General features: G+C 44.6%; 1 protein-coding gene across 1 annotated transcript in view; it reads right to left on the minus strand.

Moving 5' to 3' along the window:
• The window catches only part of ELP1 (elongator acetyltransferase complex subunit 1), a 62,133-nt gene that overhangs the window by 35,327 nt on the left and 8,967 nt on the right, over positions 1-17,839 (minus strand). Inside the window, exons 2-12 of the mRNA XM_060236983.1 lie at positions 13,859-14,065; positions 13,119-13,271; positions 11,829-11,910; positions 10,487-10,567; positions 9,541-9,626; positions 8,568-8,667; positions 6,259-6,349; positions 4,704-4,827; positions 3,833-3,926; positions 2,053-2,283; positions 598-768 (exon numbers count right to left, since the gene is read on the minus strand). Coding sequence (XP_060092966.1) covers positions 598-768; positions 2,053-2,283; positions 3,833-3,926; positions 4,704-4,827; positions 6,259-6,349; positions 8,568-8,667; positions 9,541-9,626; positions 10,487-10,567; positions 11,829-11,910; positions 13,119-13,271; positions 13,859-14,008 — 1,363 coding nt within the window. The 5' untranslated portion in view covers positions 14,009-14,065. The remainder of the gene's footprint in view (positions 1-597; positions 769-2,052; positions 2,284-3,832; positions 3,927-4,703; positions 4,828-6,258; positions 6,350-8,567; positions 8,668-9,540; positions 9,627-10,486; positions 10,568-11,828; positions 11,911-13,118; positions 13,272-13,858; positions 14,066-17,839) is intronic.

Here is a 17,839-nt window from a genome sequence, read left to right on the forward strand (position 1 = left end):
AAGAAGAAGAATCAAAATCAGGAGACAGAGAATGCAGTGCTCAAACCTCTGGCTATTTTTGCAGAAGAAAGCACATAAGATGGTAATTTTGATTACAACTTTTAAAAATTAAAAATAGTCTGAGTGGTTATTACTTCCATCATTTATTGTGCATAATAATTAACAGGGAATGCTAGGTGTTCCATGTGAAAACTATGATCAGCTTACAACAATATGACAGAGGGAAAGATGGGACTCTGACTATATAGGTTTTATCAGCAAAGGGATATTGGAAGTGTGGAGGATTAGGTGTTTCCATTACATTTGATCACTGTCTAAATCAGGAACTTAACAGGAAAGAATTTGACGTCTTCTGCACAATCCTGACAATGTCCATTATTTATTGTAAAACCTGAAAACCTGATCCCCTGGTATGTTAGCCAGTTCTCCTCTTGATTTGCATACACCACCAGACCTAAGCTGCACCCATATGAAGGGCCAACTTTGAAAACTATGGTCATTGTGCACCTACAACTATAACTTTCTAAAAGTTGAAAGCCACCCATTCTAGCAGCTGTTTATGAGGAACGCCGTTAAAGCAGCATGCAGAGTACTTACTGGATCTATAAATGGAAAGTGTGTTGCTTGCATCCAGGACAGCGAGATCCCCACTGGTAGAAGGGTTCATAGGGAAGGCGATTTGATTGACAGCATTGGGAAGTTGAAGCTGGTATGTGCAAAGAGGTGGCGGGATCACAGCATGCCGAAAAGTTGTCAAGAGCACCTTGTCTTTGAAATAGAAAAAAGTCACTCAAATGTGGATCCCTACCTACAACGTAACAGGTATTCATCCATCTAAATGCACTTTTATCCTGCCCTTCCTCAAAGAAGGATTTATACCCCATCCTTCACTTGGAAACTCAGAGCAGCTTACAATCTCCTTCCCTTCCTCTCACCACAACAGACACCTTGTGAGGCAGGTGAGGCTTTCAAGAACTGCTCTTTAGAGAACAGATCTGAGAGAACTGTGACCCAAGGTTACCCAGCTGGCTGCATGTGGATAAGTGGAGAATCAAACTCCCAAATTCTCCATATTAGAGCCCACTGTTCTTAGCTACTACACCAATCTGGCTCTCAAAAGGAGTTCAGGGCAGTATACATGGCTCCCCCTTCCCTCCCATCAACCTTGTGAGGTGGGCTGGGCTAAGAGAGAGTGATTGGCTCAAGATTGCCCAGAATCAGAATGTCACAATGGGGAGATCTGGATCTCTCAGATCCTGGTCCAACCACTATGCCACCTAGCTCTCAAGGCAGAGATCAACATAAAGCAAGTTGAATACTAGTTAAAGGTCTCCCTATGCTTATGCAGTGTCCAAGTGTTGTTCCCAAGCCAGTAACAGGGCTTATCCCATGAGAAGCAACAGCTTGTTTCAGAGGTAAAGAAGCAACATTTATTTGGGGGATAGGAAACAAATTGTTAATGCCTCCTGTCCTCTAAAATCAGCTGGCATAGCACTGTGACAGTGCAGTTTTATCCTTGCATCTCTCTATAGAAGTTAATCAACTGAAACACCCTTTCCCTAAGAAAAAGGGCATGATGAGGACTGAAGAGATTCCAGGAACATGGAATGTTGAGATCAGCCCTTACAAGCATGGAATGTTGAGGGCAGCTGAATGCTGGTTGAGGGAAAAAAAACAGAGAGAAGTCAGTCTGCTAAGGATCCTGGGGCAGAAGATTCTGAGGGGAGATGTGATTTCCAAATAGTCCCCCTACTGTAATTACCCTAGCTTATAAAACCACAAGAAGAGTCCTACTAAATAGGATCAATGGTCAATCTAGGACAGCGTTCTGTTTCCACCACCTGACACTGAAGTGGTTCTGGGAATCATAGCGTACATTCCGCCCTATTCTTAAATCACATTCATCTCACTTTTAATTCTCGGAGGTGACAAGAGAATAACACACAAATTAAGACTGACTGAAGTCTGGCCCTGTCTGGAGAGTTGTCATCAGCATGTATAACCTGCCTTGTAATTCTCCTCAGCTAATCAAAGACCAACATAGAAACATACCTCTGTCAATGACTGCCACCCCGGCTGAGTCATTTGCCCCTTCCCCAGTACTGCGGTCCGTACTCCACTGCCAGTCATAGCAAAGGTAGAGCCACTGGCGACAAAGGATGTGAAGTCGATATGGAATCTCTGGATCCCATGACAGAGACACAATCCTGCCGTCCTCTGAGCTGCCAAAATGCAGGCTTTGCTTCAGGTACCAGTGATAGTTTCCTGTTGTCCACAGCTGAACTGTACACACACATGGAGAGCAAACACACAAGGATAACAGATTGTGGGCAGCATATCAGCGAACTGTACATAAGACAAAGGACAAGTAACAGTACAGTACAGACCAAGTGAATAATGGTACCAGACCCTGGCTCTCAGTCTCCGTGGCTTTTTGGGTGCTCTTTTCAGCCCAGCAGGTGGCACCTGGCTTAGTGCTAGCAGCAGACACCTCCCAAGTGCTGGCTGTCCCAGAAGAGTTTGTTCCTTCTCATTTTTTTAAATCATGCACATGGTAAGGTTGATCTATATGAAAAAGAAGGAGTGAGGGAGGTCCCCACCTATTGGAAGTGGGCAGGTTGCTTCTTCCTGCATTGTCAGACCGCAGGTTTCTCTTTTGCTAAGATCTCATAAGAATTTTCATACCATTAGCTGCCACCAGCTAGTTATTTTTAGGTGATCAGTATACCTTATTCTAAGCATCCCATAGAAATGGCAGTAAACACCACAATATTACTGGGGAGCAGAAGCAGCAACAGCAGAATAAGCAAAAGCAGAGTCGGATTTATACTCCGCCCTTCATTCAGCATCTTGGAGGGGCTTACAATCTCTTTTCCCTTCCTCTCCCCACAACATACACCCTGTGAGGTAAGTGGGGCTGAGAGAGTACTGACAGAAACTGCTCTTGAGCAGAACAGCTCTGAGAGAAACTGTGACTGACCCAAGGTCCTATATGGTCTAGGACCTGCCTACCTGAGGGACCGTCTCTCCCCGCATGTTCCCCAGAGAGCACTGCGATCGGGATCTCAAAATCTTTTGGTTGTCCCCGGGCCAAAGGAAGCCCGCTTGAAGACCACAAGGGACCGGGCCTTCTCTGTAATGGCTCCATTTTGGTGGAACCAGCTGCCGGAGGAGGTAAGGGCCCTGCGGGATCTTACTCAATTCCGCAGGGCCTGTAAGACAACCCTCTTCCGGCTGGCCCACAACTAACCGGCCCTGTATCCCTGTATACTGACTACTGAATATTGAATATGGAACACCGGAATGCTGAAGACGGTATACCAAATCAGTATTTGAAGTTGAATAGAGTGTAGCTTCACGACCGCTGTCTGATTTTTAACGATATGTATATTTATAACAAATGTTGGATTTTAATTATTTAATATGAAATGTTAATTTTAAAGTGTAATTTATTTTTATGTTAGTTTTACATATGTTGTAAGCCGCCCTGAGCCACTCGGTGGGAAGGGCGGGATATAAATCCCAGATAAATAAATAAATAAAACGGTCACCCAGCTGTCTGCATGTGAAGGAGTGGGGAATCAAACCCAGCTCTTCAGATTAGAGTTTGCCATTCTTAACCACTACATCAAACTGGTCCTGATAGCAGAACTAGGCAGTTATCTCATGAGTCAGTGTACAGGTGTATTTTCAGGTCATACAATACATCCCTCCCATGTAACTGTGGGCACATACATACCCAGAGATAGCCAGGGTGATTTGGCTGAGGAGACTGTGAGCCTGATCCAGGAAGTTCTAGAAAAAGATTCATGTGAATATTCTCGGTTCTTACCATATGTCTTTGGTTGTGAGTTAATCTCATTTTTCAGATCTTCCAGCCATATGGCTAATATCGTAGAGTCTGAATTCCAGAGCAGCTCATTTACCTAAAGGAATGCAAAAGGTAGCTTTGCATCAACATCAGAAACTTTTAGGAGGATGGTTATTCTTAAGTCACATACTGTCTTCCCCAGAGTGCTTCACAATGAATGCATTCCAAAGAACTCAAATTTCCTCAGACTAGATGAAAGGAGTCAATACACACATGAGAAAGAGAGGTGCCAGTGGATTCCATCTACCCATCTAGCAATTCTTATCACACCTTCTTGCCAACAGCAGTGTACATGGTTCTTTTCTTCCCATTTCCTCCTCATAACACCTCTGTGAGGTAGGTTTAGAAACCAACTGGCCTAAGGTCATTCAGCCAGCTTCATATCTGACTGGGGATTTCAATCCCACGTGTAATTTTAATCAGAGTTAAAGGTAAAGATAGTTCCCTGCGCAAGCACCAAGTCACTACTGACCCATGGGTTGATGTCACATCATGACGTTTTCTTGGCAGACTTTTTACGGGGTGGTTTGCCATTGCCTTCCCCAGTCATCTACACTTTCCCCCCAGCTAGCTGGGTACTCATTTTATTGACCTTGGAAGGATGGAAGACTGAGTCAACCTTGAGCCAGCTACCTGAACCCAGCTTCTGCCAGGATCAAACTCAGGTTGTGAGCAGAGCCTGAACTGCAGTGCTGCAGCTTTACATTCTGCACCACTCTGCAACCACTGACTTAGAAGAATGTAACTCTGCTTAGGATTCCATTGAGGGTCCACCAGATCCCAGTCTTGATAGAAAACTCAACTATGCCCTTCAGGAAGGGAGTTACTTTACCTTGACTTGGCCTTTCTGAAAGGGAAGTGTGAAATCCCCATGAAGGAGCCCATTTTTTTCAAAAAACACCACATCGTGTTTGTTGGCTTTATCTTGAGAGGATGCTATCAAGCTTCCAGAGGGCCTTAAGGACAAAACAGAGGAAGAAGGTGTGACAATTACAACTATGGGATAATTCAGAGCAACATTTCCCCAGACACTCAAATATTTTTAAAATGTGTTTAAATAGAGCAAAGTTCTTTCACTGCGATAGGCAGGAGGCAAGAGGGTGGATGAAGGAGAGTTTAGCTATTGAAGGAGACCTGGGAAGCAGGTACTTTCCCTCCCAGTCACTGCCTTAGGCAAGTCAGCAACTCTTTTACTTTGTCCCATAGAACTCAAAAGTCACAACTGAGACCTAATCTCAGAGCAGCCTTTACATCCTTGCATCTCGAATCAATGCCCACAGCTATATTAACCAGCCGCTATAGCAGAACACCAAAGGAACGACTTTGTCCGTGTGGTGCTCCTGCTATTGAAGACTTCCCCCATTATATTCTCAATTGCACACTGTACATCCAACCCAGGTTAAAATTCCTTTCTGAGATTCTATCTGATCTGCATTCCTATTCAGACTCTGAGAAGATTGTAATTTTGTTAGCTGATTCTGATGTCAACAGATCTTACAAAATGGCTTTATATGCCCTGGCTGCAAAGCAAATATGGGCTAATGCTGTTATCGAGGGATTTAACATCAATCTCAGAAGATATTCAGTGATTACTATTTATGATTTTTTTTACTTGACAATGGAATAACAGTCTTATTTTAAATCTTATTTCATTTTATATAACTATCTTATACATATTTTATTTTCTTGTCATCCCTGGTTTGTTATTTTGTTGTTCGGTCGCACAGTTGAGTCCGACTCTTTGCGACCCCATGCACAAAATCACGCCAGGCCCTCCTGTCTTCCACCATCCTCTGAAGTCTGCTCAAATTCGTGTTAGTTACATCAGTAACGCTGTCCAGCCATCTCATCTTTTGCCGTCCCCTTCTTCTTTTGCCTTCTGTCTTTCCCAGCATCAATGAGTGCTCCCATCTAATTTGGTGGCTCAGGTATTTAAGCTTCAGCTTCAGCATAAATACAAATACAAATAAACATTTCATTTCACAACTGAGACCTGAGTCATTCTCCAGCTGCATGACTCTTGGGCTCCTTCATTTGGTCACATTCAAATGTAACAAAAAGACAAAACCCAGATCTGATGCACCTACAAGTCACACAGCTGTAGTCCTTTCTTCTCCTGTACGGATCCAAGCTTTCCTTTCACTTCTGTGGGCTTGCTAATGAAGGGACACCCTGTTCACTGCTCTGTGGTTATGTCCCCACCCTTCCAGTGCAGTCCGAGGCAAAGTTACTCCAGTCTAAGTCAATGGTAATCAATGGCAGTAGCTCTGCTTAGGACTGCACTGTTACGCTACCGAGCATATCCTGAGGAGGCAGTATCCTTTGAGTTCAAACAGAGCACAAAAAAAAATCTTGCGCCCCACAAATGGTGGCACTTCCATACTCACTTCCAAGCTAGGCCTTGCTCGAGTCCAGGGACAGGCTCACTGGTCGACTGCAGAACAAATTCTCGGCTCCACACTCGGATCTTCCGAGCCCCTGCATGTTTGGAGAGGGTGAGGGGCAGACAGAACAAGCACAGGGAGGACTCAGCAGAACAGTTTCCTTGGCTTCTAGAGTTGCATGTTTGGCTTCATTCATGAAGTCTTAACAAAAGCAGGGCAGAATAGCCTTAAATAAGAACATAAGAGAAGCCATGTTGGATCAGGCCAATGGCCCATCCAGTCCAACACTTTGTGTCACACAGCAGCTGAAGCCCAGGTGCTATCAGGAGATCCAGCAGCAGGGTCAGAACTTCAGAAGCCCTCCCATTGTTGCCCGCCAACCACCAAAAATACAGAGCATCACTGTCCCAGACGTAAGAACATAGGTCAGGTTGGGTCAGGTCAATGGCCCATCCAGTCCAACAGTCTTGTGTCACACAATGGGCAAAACCCAGGTTCCATCAGACCTAATCTCATGGGGCCGGAACTCTAGAAACCCTCCCACTGTTGCCCCCCTCCAAGTACCAAGAATACCCCAGAATACAGAGCCTTCAGGTCAGTGTAGACTCAGGTCAGGTGATCCTCAAAACACACACCAAACAGTGGCACACCAAATAATATAGCTCTCTGCACAGGCAACAACTCTGCACAGGTAACAGCTCTCTGCACAGGCAACAGCAGCATGCAAGAAGGCAGCAGATATGGGCTTATGCCCATAATTGGCTCCCAGATGCATGCTGCTGGGATGTGACGCATCTAAGGTGCTGTCAGATTGTTCCCAGTACAGCTTTTGTCTTTCCCCTCTCCCCCATCTCTCTTCATACAGGGCGCTTATGAGGATATAACATGGAAGAGGGATCACACATGCCACCCTGAATTTAGCAGACAAAGTTTTATTTATTTATCCCATTCATGTCTCTCCTTTCTCTCCCATGGGGCTTAGGGTTGCCAACAACCTGGAGGAAAAAAAGACTATCCTGCCCCCCCCCCCTTTAACAAAGGCTTAATTTGATGTTATTTACCAGATGACATTGTTTATCTCCACACCACCAAAAAAAGTTCAGCTGTCCATTTCCACACATGTTGGCAACCCTTATGGGGATCCAAAGTGGCTCACGTCCACCTTCTCCATTTTATTCTCACAACAAACCTGTGAGGTAAATTAATCTGAGAGAATATGACCTCAGTCAGTCTGCTAGCTTCCACAGCAGAGAGGGGATCTGAGCTTGGGTCTCCCAGATGCTAACTTGACAATCTAACCACTATACCTCACAGGCTCTTGGGGAGAACAATATGATAGATTAGCAGTCCTCCACCTTTTTGAGCCTGTGGGTATCTCTGGAATTCTCACACAGTATGATGGGTGCAGAAACAAAATGGCTGCTGCAGGAGGAGGAGGAGGCAGCCACAAAATGTCTGCTGCAGCTTACCTTCAGTCCCACAACAAAGATCTTTGTGCTGTGATGGAGCTACTTCCATAGCAATGCTTTTTAAAATCTGTACAGCCAATCAGACTTCCAATAGCCAATCAAAAGCCTTGCAGGGCAAAAGTGCCACCTGGCCCCGCCCACTTTCTATAAACATTTGGCAGGCAGCAGGAAAAGGACTGGTGGATGCAACGGCACCCATGGATATCACACTGGGGATCCCTGTCCTAGATATAGGGCTGATCTGGTAGGGGGATCTGTGGTGCAATGACGTTGCTTGGAAGTGATGTCCTGCGGAAGATGGTCTGGCTTTTGTGCAAACTCTATGGTAAAACTGAACTTAAGCCATAGATTTTTGCCCCAAATCCCAGGGCATTCCTGCACAACATCCCTGTTTAGGAGTGGGGTTTCCCCGATTGGCTAGCTGGTATGCAGTAGGGAGAAGCCCCTCAGAACTGGGGGATCCCCCACTGGACCCTGGGGGGCTGGCAACCCTGGCTAGATGGATTATGTGGGAGAAAAGAAAAGGGCTCAATCACATTTCTCCAGGGACTGGGGTTGGGATCACTTTTGGGTGGTTCTTAACCTTACAGCCCATTTACTTTGTTCCCAAGAAATAAGCGGGAGTCAATGAGACAGCCCATATCCTCATTCACTTGGCAAACACTTCAGAAACTTATACATGCATAGTGTATGTTTGCACATGTCTGTACACATGTGAATTAACCCCAGCAAGATATAGATTGGGAAGTCTTTCGTTAATAAAATAAAAAAAAGAGTTTAATCCTCTTCCTTAAACCCAGTCATCAGCAAGTGACATTTTGTTGTTTTAAGCATAATACCAACCTGTCTTTGGGCAAACAGCGCTCACTGCAAAATACTGTCCATCACCTCTCCAGTTTATGCGAGGTCTGTGATCATCCCAGGGCAAAGCAGGTGAGACTTCCTGGAGAAGGCAAAGAACATGCACACTTCCTGTCAGCTGGAAGCAACAGGGGACACTTGCAAGTTTACCTTGCAGCCATGCATGCTACTCACCTTGTTTCTTTCCCCCCTCCTTTTTAGTATGAATGAGGATGGAAATTAGAGAGGCTGCTGCATCAGAACAGAAAGGTGAAGGAGAAAGGAGCAGCCGCCTCGCATACCTCTTCCACTTTACAACATTAGCTGGTAGAGCCTTTCAGACTTGCATTCTGCCCATAAGCTGCCAACTGCTAGCCTTGACTTGAGCATAGCAGCAGCAGATACGATGACCATAAAGTTTTATCCTATCATTTCTCCAATAAGTGTTTCTCCACTTCTCCAACGAGCGTTCTAACCTTGCAACGATTACATGACACAGCAGCAGTCCCCACTTGTAAAAAGTATCTGAAGGAATCGGTGCCTGAACTGCAAATTCGCTGCTTGCAGTTCCTAACATGATGATGTTACTTCTCCATGATGTCATCACACTGGGGGATGTCCCCATTCCCTCCAGGAATGCCCCCCAATGTCCCCTGCCAGCGAGGAGACAGGACCTGGCAACCCTACGGCTAATAAATTACAACATACATTTTTAAAAAAACTGCATTATAAAACCACTAAACTCCCCCCTCCCCGACTCACACAAACATACATCGTTAAAGCAATTAAAACAGAGCTGATGTACATATGAAGACCCAACTAAAAAAGAGGACATTTTCATCAGTTTTTAAAAAGAGTCCAAAAGAGAATGGTCAAACACAAAATGAGGACATGTCCTCTAAAAAAAGAGGACATCTGGTAACTGTACATCATACAAAACACAAGATGCACATTGCTGTTATAACGAATACCGTACCACTGGCTTGGCATAAGCTGCCTGCTTGCCTGCAGATCCATGAAACTGGGTCTCCTTTTTACCCCAACCGGCGGTAATAAACTTCCCTAGAAGTAAGTAAACCAATTTGAAATACTGGTTTGTTTTTTAAAAACCATTTTACACAGAAAAGCCCCAAATAATCCCCACTTTCCCCCATGATATTATTTTTCAAGCAAAGATGACTTCTTGATTCACAAACAAAAGCAATTCCTACTGAAGTTCAGATTGCTGTTTCTCAGCTCTTCTTCCCAATAACAAGACAGTAAACTTGGGGTACCTACAAAGACCGTATCAAAAGACCACTTCTACCAAATGCACCGCTGCACTACCGGGATAGGAAAAGGAGCATCTTGTAAGGTATTAGTAATCTGATTTTCTTTGCAACTGACTAGATATCAGATGATTAGTCAATGTAAAAAATTGTAATCAGTGGACACTGTAGTACTTCTGAACTCTCAGTACCTTGATAGTTTTAGACATAACACAAATGTTGATGAGAGATATATCTACACTTCTATTAGTATTTAATAAAGAGGGAGACTTCCATCTTCTGCTCTAGTATCAACTGACATCGTTGTTAAGGAAACCGCTTTTTAAAGTCTGGACATAAGAAGTAAACTTTAAAAGGGAAGCCAGAAAATATAAGCCAAGTACAACAGTGAATATACATTCACTAAATTTTACATTTTGATCGATTGTACTGAATTCTACAAGTAGGATCTTTGCATTTACATGCATTATTTGAATTTGCACCTTCATAACAGCACTGCCATAATTCTGCAACAATCAAACTACATGATCAAATCCAGTTGTCTGGTATCATATTTTGTTTGTTTGCATTCTAACCTCCCCTTGAAAGTATTTCGCTTTTACAAAACTGAGATTTGTATTTTATGCAAATAGAGCACTCATTGCAGCAACTCACCTTCTCCAAAGTCATCCTGGTGAATCTGATTTTCCATAATCGGCTCAAACTCCCTTGTCATCAAAATGAGTGTCTGCTGACCTTCACGGAGTAAGCATGCAACAGATTTTAAAAACAAAGCTTTCATGGTCAGCTGAAACAATCTAACTTTTACTTTGTTTAACATAGAATTTCAGCCTCTGCCGCGGGTCGGGCAGCTGTTAAAGAAGACACAATATGTGGCTCCCAAGAGATGAAATGAAATTTGCAACAAAGCTCCTACGCATATATGCACACAACAGCTGAACAATGTTCACATGTACATTGCCTTGAAACTGGAATTATTCTGCTCTACAGTTACACAGGTAGGAGTTATTAAGAGCCAATTTGGTGCAGTTTGGTGTAGCAGTTAAGTGTGCGGACTCTTATCTGGGAGAACCAGGTTTAATTCCCCACTCCTCCACTTGCACCTGCTGGAATGGCCTTGGGTCAGCCATAGCTATTGCAGGAGTTGTCCTTGAAAGGGCAGCTGCTGTGAGAGCCCTCTCAGCCCCACCCACCTCACAGGGTGTCTGTTGTGGGGGGAGAAGATATAGGAGATTGTAAGCCACTCTGAGTCTCTAATTAAGAGAGAAGGGTGGGGTATAAATCTGCAGTCTTCTTAAGTCCTACAAATCCAGATGTAATGGTATCTCTGGTTTGCAAATCAAGAGCTGATCTTGAACGAGTATGCTTCTTCTCCATCCCACCTGAGCAAAATTACCTATACCACTTTGTCTAGTTTACCTTAAGTATGTGTGCATGTGTGTATGTAAAATGCTTTCAAGTTGCAGCTGGCATGGCAACCCCTCATGGAATTCTCAAGGCAAGGAATGAACAGAGAGAGGATGCCATTGCCTGCCTCTGCATGGCAACCCTGGACTTCCTTGCTGGTCTCTCATGCAAATACTAACCAGGGCCAACCCTGCTTAGCTTCTGAGATCTGTCAAGATAGGGCTAGCTGTGGCCATCCAGGCCAGGGCACCTTAAATATGCAGTGTTAATGAAAAGAACCATGGTTGAATGCTGAACAGATATCCTTCTTTACCAGAGTTTGAAATAAACTTTGGTTAAGTAGAGAACCAGCTTGACCCAGGTAGGTTTTGGAGTGCCTGTAACATTAAATGATGTTTAAAGCAAACTAGAGAAGGTGGAGGAGAGAAATTCTTGTTAGAAAGGGGAAGCAGAATGCATTGCTAAGGCTGGTTTTTTTTGTTTGTTTTTAGCAAATCCTGTTTTTTAAGCAGCCAGTGCTAACAACCACTCTGGACCCAAAGGTAAGAAAGTTGATCAACCATATCCACTTGAAAACTTTGCTCTGTACCTGTCGCCAGGAGAACAAGCTCTTGGTCTGGACTCCAGCTCATTACTGTTAGACCACTGTCCACACTCCCGGCACACTCTACCTGCAAAGGAGGAAAGACAACAGGTTGCCGCCTTCTTGTGCTGGCCCTGCTCCTGACCTTTTAGCAGCAGCCACACACTGAACTTAAGCAGATGATGCTCCCAGAAAACCCTCAAATGGCTGACACGTGTCTGATCAATGCTACTCCATTTGGTGTCAGCCTCCAAATCCCTACATGTTACCATGGTCTTTCTTTTACTTCATAAAATTAAGTCAGTGGCCTTTAACTAATGACTGCAGTCCACATCTGCGGTCCACATCTGCTTTAGTCTACAGGATGTTCAATGGCCTTTAACTAATGACTGCGGTCCACATCTGGGGTACACATCTGTTTTAGTCTAAAGGATGTACATATGAGCCATCAAGTCACAACTGACCTATGGCATCCCAAGCAAGGGGCTTTCAAGGCAAATGAGAAGCAGAGGTGGTTTGCCATTGCCTTTCTCTGCAGAGCCTTCCTTGTCAGTCTCCCATTCAAGAACTGAACCTGGTAAGCTTCTGGGACCTGACAAGATCAGGCTACACCAGGGTGGCCAAACTGTGGCTCAGGAGCCACATGTAGCTCTTTCACACATATTGTGTGGCTCTCAAAGCTTTCACTGCCCTGTCAACTGGCTTGGGGAATGTATTTGTTTCTTTAAATCACTTCTTCAAGCTAAGCCACCTGGTGGCTTAGAGAATGCATTTAAAATTAAAATTGCTTTCTTTCCACTTCTCCCTCCTATTTGCTTTCTTTCCACCTTTCTTTCTATTTTCCTTCCTTCCTTCTGGCTCTCAAACATCTGACATTTATTCTATGTGGCTCTTACATTAAACAAGTTTGGCCACCTCTGAGCTATAGCATGCCACCTTCCTTCCAGTCTAAAATGGACTACCCTCTTCTAGTGCTTTTTTTTTGGGGGGGGGGGGGTTGTATTTTAAAAGAAGGAAAAAAAGAGATATATTAATCTGGCTCCAAACGTACATGTGATGGGAGCATGTGGCTTCTTATATTATGGCCACAATTAAGTATATACAAGGTAGACAATGTATATATCATTTTTCCTATAAATTTAAATAAGCCACTAATTTTTAAAAATGGAGGGGAGAGTCTTCAAACTCCTTAAAAGCCACTATTTCAAATGAAGCCCAATTAGATCACACTGGTTAGAATTCTGGTCTTCCTTTAGTAGTTCTGGAGGTTCTGTAGTTCCTGCCATTGCAGCATACCTGATTTGTGTTCAGGTTGCACAGGATAACATCTCCAGTGGCTGTAGCGACACACACCGACTCTTGGTCAGGCAAATCCTCAATTCCCACAATGCGTCCACTTCCATCTTCTGGCAGAAACCTCTCTGCTGTCAGAGAAATTTCATTTGTGACCTATAAACAGACAAAACAAAGGGCAATGAGAAACAATAATGATGACTAAACCAAGAAATCCCCAAAATATTCATAATGTCATTTGAAATGACATCATTTATAAGCATCTTATGTCTAAATATACCTACAGAGATCATTCCTTCAGACAACCCAGGTAATCATTACAGGCAACAGCAAATGCAATCAGCAACATATAACTTTAGCTTCACAGCTATGGATAGAGTAAAAGTTGTCAGAACAGCGTCCTGCCCCCCACAATATGGCACCTGCTGATGCATTTCCTGATGCTCACTTTCTTGTTCCCTGAAGCTCAGCCACTCCTGGCTTCCTTCACTTTGTTGGAGCAGAAAATGCTTCAGATGAGCCCAAAAGACCTTTGTGTCTACAAGGAGTGTCATACAGAAACAGCCACCTCCACTGTCAGTACAGAACTTCTCAATATTTTGTGATTGGTCCTAGCCCTCCACCCACCCAGGGAACCATTTTGTGATGGTACCCACTGAATATTCTTAAAATACCACAAGCTCAACAAGGTTGGGGAGACTGTAGAACATAAAAACAACTTTACAAAAAAAAAAGTACCTCACCTCCTGTGTGAGAGGATCCAGTTCCACAATTCCATATTCTGAGCTGATTAATAATGTCCCTCGGTTCAGACGGAGAGAGAAACCCTGTGGACTTCCAAAAACCTGGCTGGCATGGCACTCCTGTGTTCTCAGCAACTTCAGGTTTCTCATAATGTCCTCAGTACAAACAATGGTAAAAAGTAGGAGAAAATGGTTTTCTCACCCCACCTTAAGAACAAATAAAAGTCAGATTGCACTTGAAAACCAGAAAGAGGCACATAAATGTAATAATGGTAGTATTCTAAAGAAATTAATTAATTTTAAGCCCTTTTTTAAAACTAGGGGATAAGTGGAGAACAAAAATTTTAAAATTCAAAATGTAAATAAATATGTAGTTGTGGGGGGCGGTGGGGACTGAGGCAAAGATGAAATTGTTAGAATTGTAACAGTTCAGGCTTGAGTAGATACATCAAATCACATTTTAAAGTGCTGAAGGACCAGATCCCAATATTGGGCTTTTGGGGTAAAAGCAGGCTGAATTTTTTCATGGCTGCAGTCACTGTGAGCCACTATGGGCAGGGTCAGCCCAGAATAGAACCCCCTGTCCAAATGCAGTGTTAGCTTTCACTCCTGTGAGGAAAAAATAAAGCCTTAGGTTTGAGAACACTATTGTGATAAGGAGAAGTTCATCCTCTATCCCTGACACCAAGTGGCCTGGTCCTCACTGCCAGGGACCTAAAGGGAGGGATAACATGTCCATGTACAGGCATTAGCAAAAACAGGGCATTTTTCAGCCTGGTGTAGAAGCTATAGTGTTGGACTGGAGAGACGCAGTTTCAAGACCCTGATCAGGCCTATCTCTCTTTCTCTCCCCACCCCACCCCACCCAGTCTAACTTATAATATTGTGAAACAATGGGATCAGCACATCCTATTGAACCTCCTTGGAATGAGGTTGGGATAGAAACCTGGAAAAATGAGTGAAAGAAGAGTCTTGAAAAAAACCATATGGCACATTTAAGAAAATTAGTTCTATGAACCAGCATTTTGAAGGCTCTCTAAATTTTCTTGTACACACACCAGGGATGCTAGTTGCCTGATTTGGGTGGTCATTCTCCAACTGCTGCCCCCCGCCACCTGCCCTCACCTCTGGAACTATCAGGAGAACAGCTGGGGGTAGAAAGGAGGTTGCGCTATGTCAAAAATCTGGCCATGACATCAGTGTGTCAACCAATCAGGGCTTTTTTTGAGCAAGAACACGCAGGAACACAGTCCCTGCTGGCTTGGTGGCAGGGGGTGGGGCCTAATATGCAAATGAGGTCCTGCTGGGCTTTTCCTTTTAAAAGCCCTGTGTGAAACAATGATGACATCAGGGGGTGCAGCCTAATATGCAGATGAGTTCCTGCCGGGCTTTTTCTACCCCAAACCCCCTGCAACCAACAATCTAAAAATGCTTGCACTGGCTGATGTGCTGGAGTGCTATCAGGATTTTCAACAGGAAGCAACATCAACACATAGTGTGACATCATGTCAGCTCTATGCTCTGCTCCCAAAGGTCATGGATAGCAAGCAGCCTGCATCCCTAGACTGAACTCATGTAGTCAGGGGTGGATTGGCCAGTTCATTTACTGATTACTGTTTTAATTTACTGTTGCCTAGAGGGCTGCCAGGAGCGAGCCAGGCCGAGTCTCAGCAATTGTGTCACCCCTTCAGGGCCTGCTTGGCTCAGATCCTTCAGGAACAACAATGATCCTTTCACCATTTGCCTTCTGAGCCATTCCCAGTAGGAGGCAATGAGTGAGCCAAAACCCATTGCTGGGTCAGAACTCAGTGACCCTGCAGTGCTGGCTCATTGAGCCATGGGGGTGGGGAGGGCGGAGGTCACTCACCTGAGCTACTTCTGACCCAGTCTAGTATAGTGGTTCAGGCACTGGACTAGGTCCAGGGAAACCCAGGTTCAAATCCTCACTCTGCCATGGAAGCTCCCTGGGTGACCTGAAGCCAATCATTCTTTCTCTCTCAGCCTATCCTACTTCACAGGGTTGTTGTTGTGAGGATAAAACAAAGAAGGGAAGAACCATGTATGCTTGCCTGAGCTCCCTGGAGGGAGGGCAGGATAAAAATGCTCCAAATGACTAAACCGTTGCCTGACAGATAGAAATTTAGCTGGCAAATCTCGGAAAAAGGTAAAAGTCGGATCTACACGGATCTTCATGAATTCATATGATTTTTACATTGAAATGAAATCAAACCACTTTAATCCTATAGATCCTGTCTTAGACTATAGGCAGGACCACAAAAATCATGCCTCCACGAATTCGTGGCGCCTCAGCAATGCAAAAACTGGCTTCCAAAGCACGGATCCTCATGAATTCATATGATTTTTATGGAGAAATGAAATCAAACCACCATTATGTTGTAGATCCTGTCTTAGACTATAGGCAGCACCAGAAAAATCATGCCTCCACGAATTTGTGGCGCCACAGCACTGAAAAAACATGTTTCCAAACCACGGATCCTCATGGATCCTCATGATTTTTGCTTTGGGCCACCCCAAGATAACCAGCCAATCACATATCATGTCCATGGGCAGATGTTGCACCACAGAAATCGTGGATCCACGTGTTCGTGGCAGCGCCAGGGACCAAAAACTTGCTTTTGGACCACGGATCCTCATGGATCCACATGATTTTTGCCTTGGATCCCCCCAAGCCATCCATCCAGTCATATATCATGTCCATGGGCACAGTTTACACCACAGAAATCATGGATCCACGGCTTCGTGGCAGCGCCAGGGACCAAAAACTTGCTTTTGGACCACGGATCCTCATGGATCCACATGATTTTTGCCTTGGATCCCCCCAAGCCGTCCATCCAGTCATATATTATGTCCATGGGCACAGTTTACACCACAGAAATCATGGATCCATGGCTTCGTGGCAGCACCAGGGACCAAAAACTTGCTTTTGGACCACGGATCCTCATGGATCCACATGATTTTTGCCTTGGATTCCCCCAAGCCATCCATCCAGTCATATATTATGTCCATGGGCACAGTTTACACCACAGAAATCATGGATCCACGGCTTCGTGGCAGCTCCAGGGACCAAAAACTTGCTTTTGGACCACGGATCCTCATGGATCCACATGATTTTTGCCTTGGATCCCCCCAAGCCGTCCATCCAGTCATATATCATGTCCATGGGCACAGTTTACACCACAGAAATCATGGATCCACGGCTTCGTGGCAGCTCCAGGGACCAAAAACTTGCTTTTGGACCACGGATCCTCATGGATCCACATGATTTTTACCTTGGATCCCCCCAAGCCATCCATCCAGTCATATATTATGTCCATGGGCACAGCTTACACCACAGAAATCATGGATCCACGGCTTCGTGGCAGCGCCAGGGACCAAAAACTTGATTTTGGACCACGGATCCTCATGGATCCACATGATTTTTTGCCTTGGATCCCCCCAAGCCGTCCATCCAGTCATATATCATGTCCATGGGCACAGTTTACACCACAGAAATCATGGATCCACGGCTTCGTGGCAGCGCCAGGGACCAAAAACTTGCTTTTGGACCACGGATCCTCATGGATCTACATGATTTTTGCCTTGGATCCCCCCAAGCCATCCATCCAGTCATATATCATGTCCATGGGCACAGTTTACACCACAGAAATCATGGATCCACGGCTTCGTGGCAGCGCCAGGGACCAAAAACTTGCTTTTGGACCACAGATCCTCATGGATCCACATGATTGTTGCCTTGGATCCCCCCAAGCCGTCCATCCAGTCATATATCATGTCCATGGGCACAGTTTACACCACAGAAATCATGGATCCACGGCTTCGTGGCAGCGCCAGGGACCAAAAACTTGCTTTTGGACCACGGATCCTCATGGATCCACATGATTTTTGCCTTGGATCCCCCCAAGCCATCCATCCAGTCATATATTATGTCCATGGGCACAGCTTACACCACAGAAATCATGG

Source organism: Heteronotia binoei, chromosome 4, assembly GCF_032191835.1.
Source record: "Heteronotia binoei isolate CCM8104 ecotype False Entrance Well chromosome 4, APGP_CSIRO_Hbin_v1, whole genome shotgun sequence".
NCBI classification, from domain to species: Eukaryota; Metazoa; Chordata; class Lepidosauria; order Squamata; family Gekkonidae; genus Heteronotia; species Heteronotia binoei.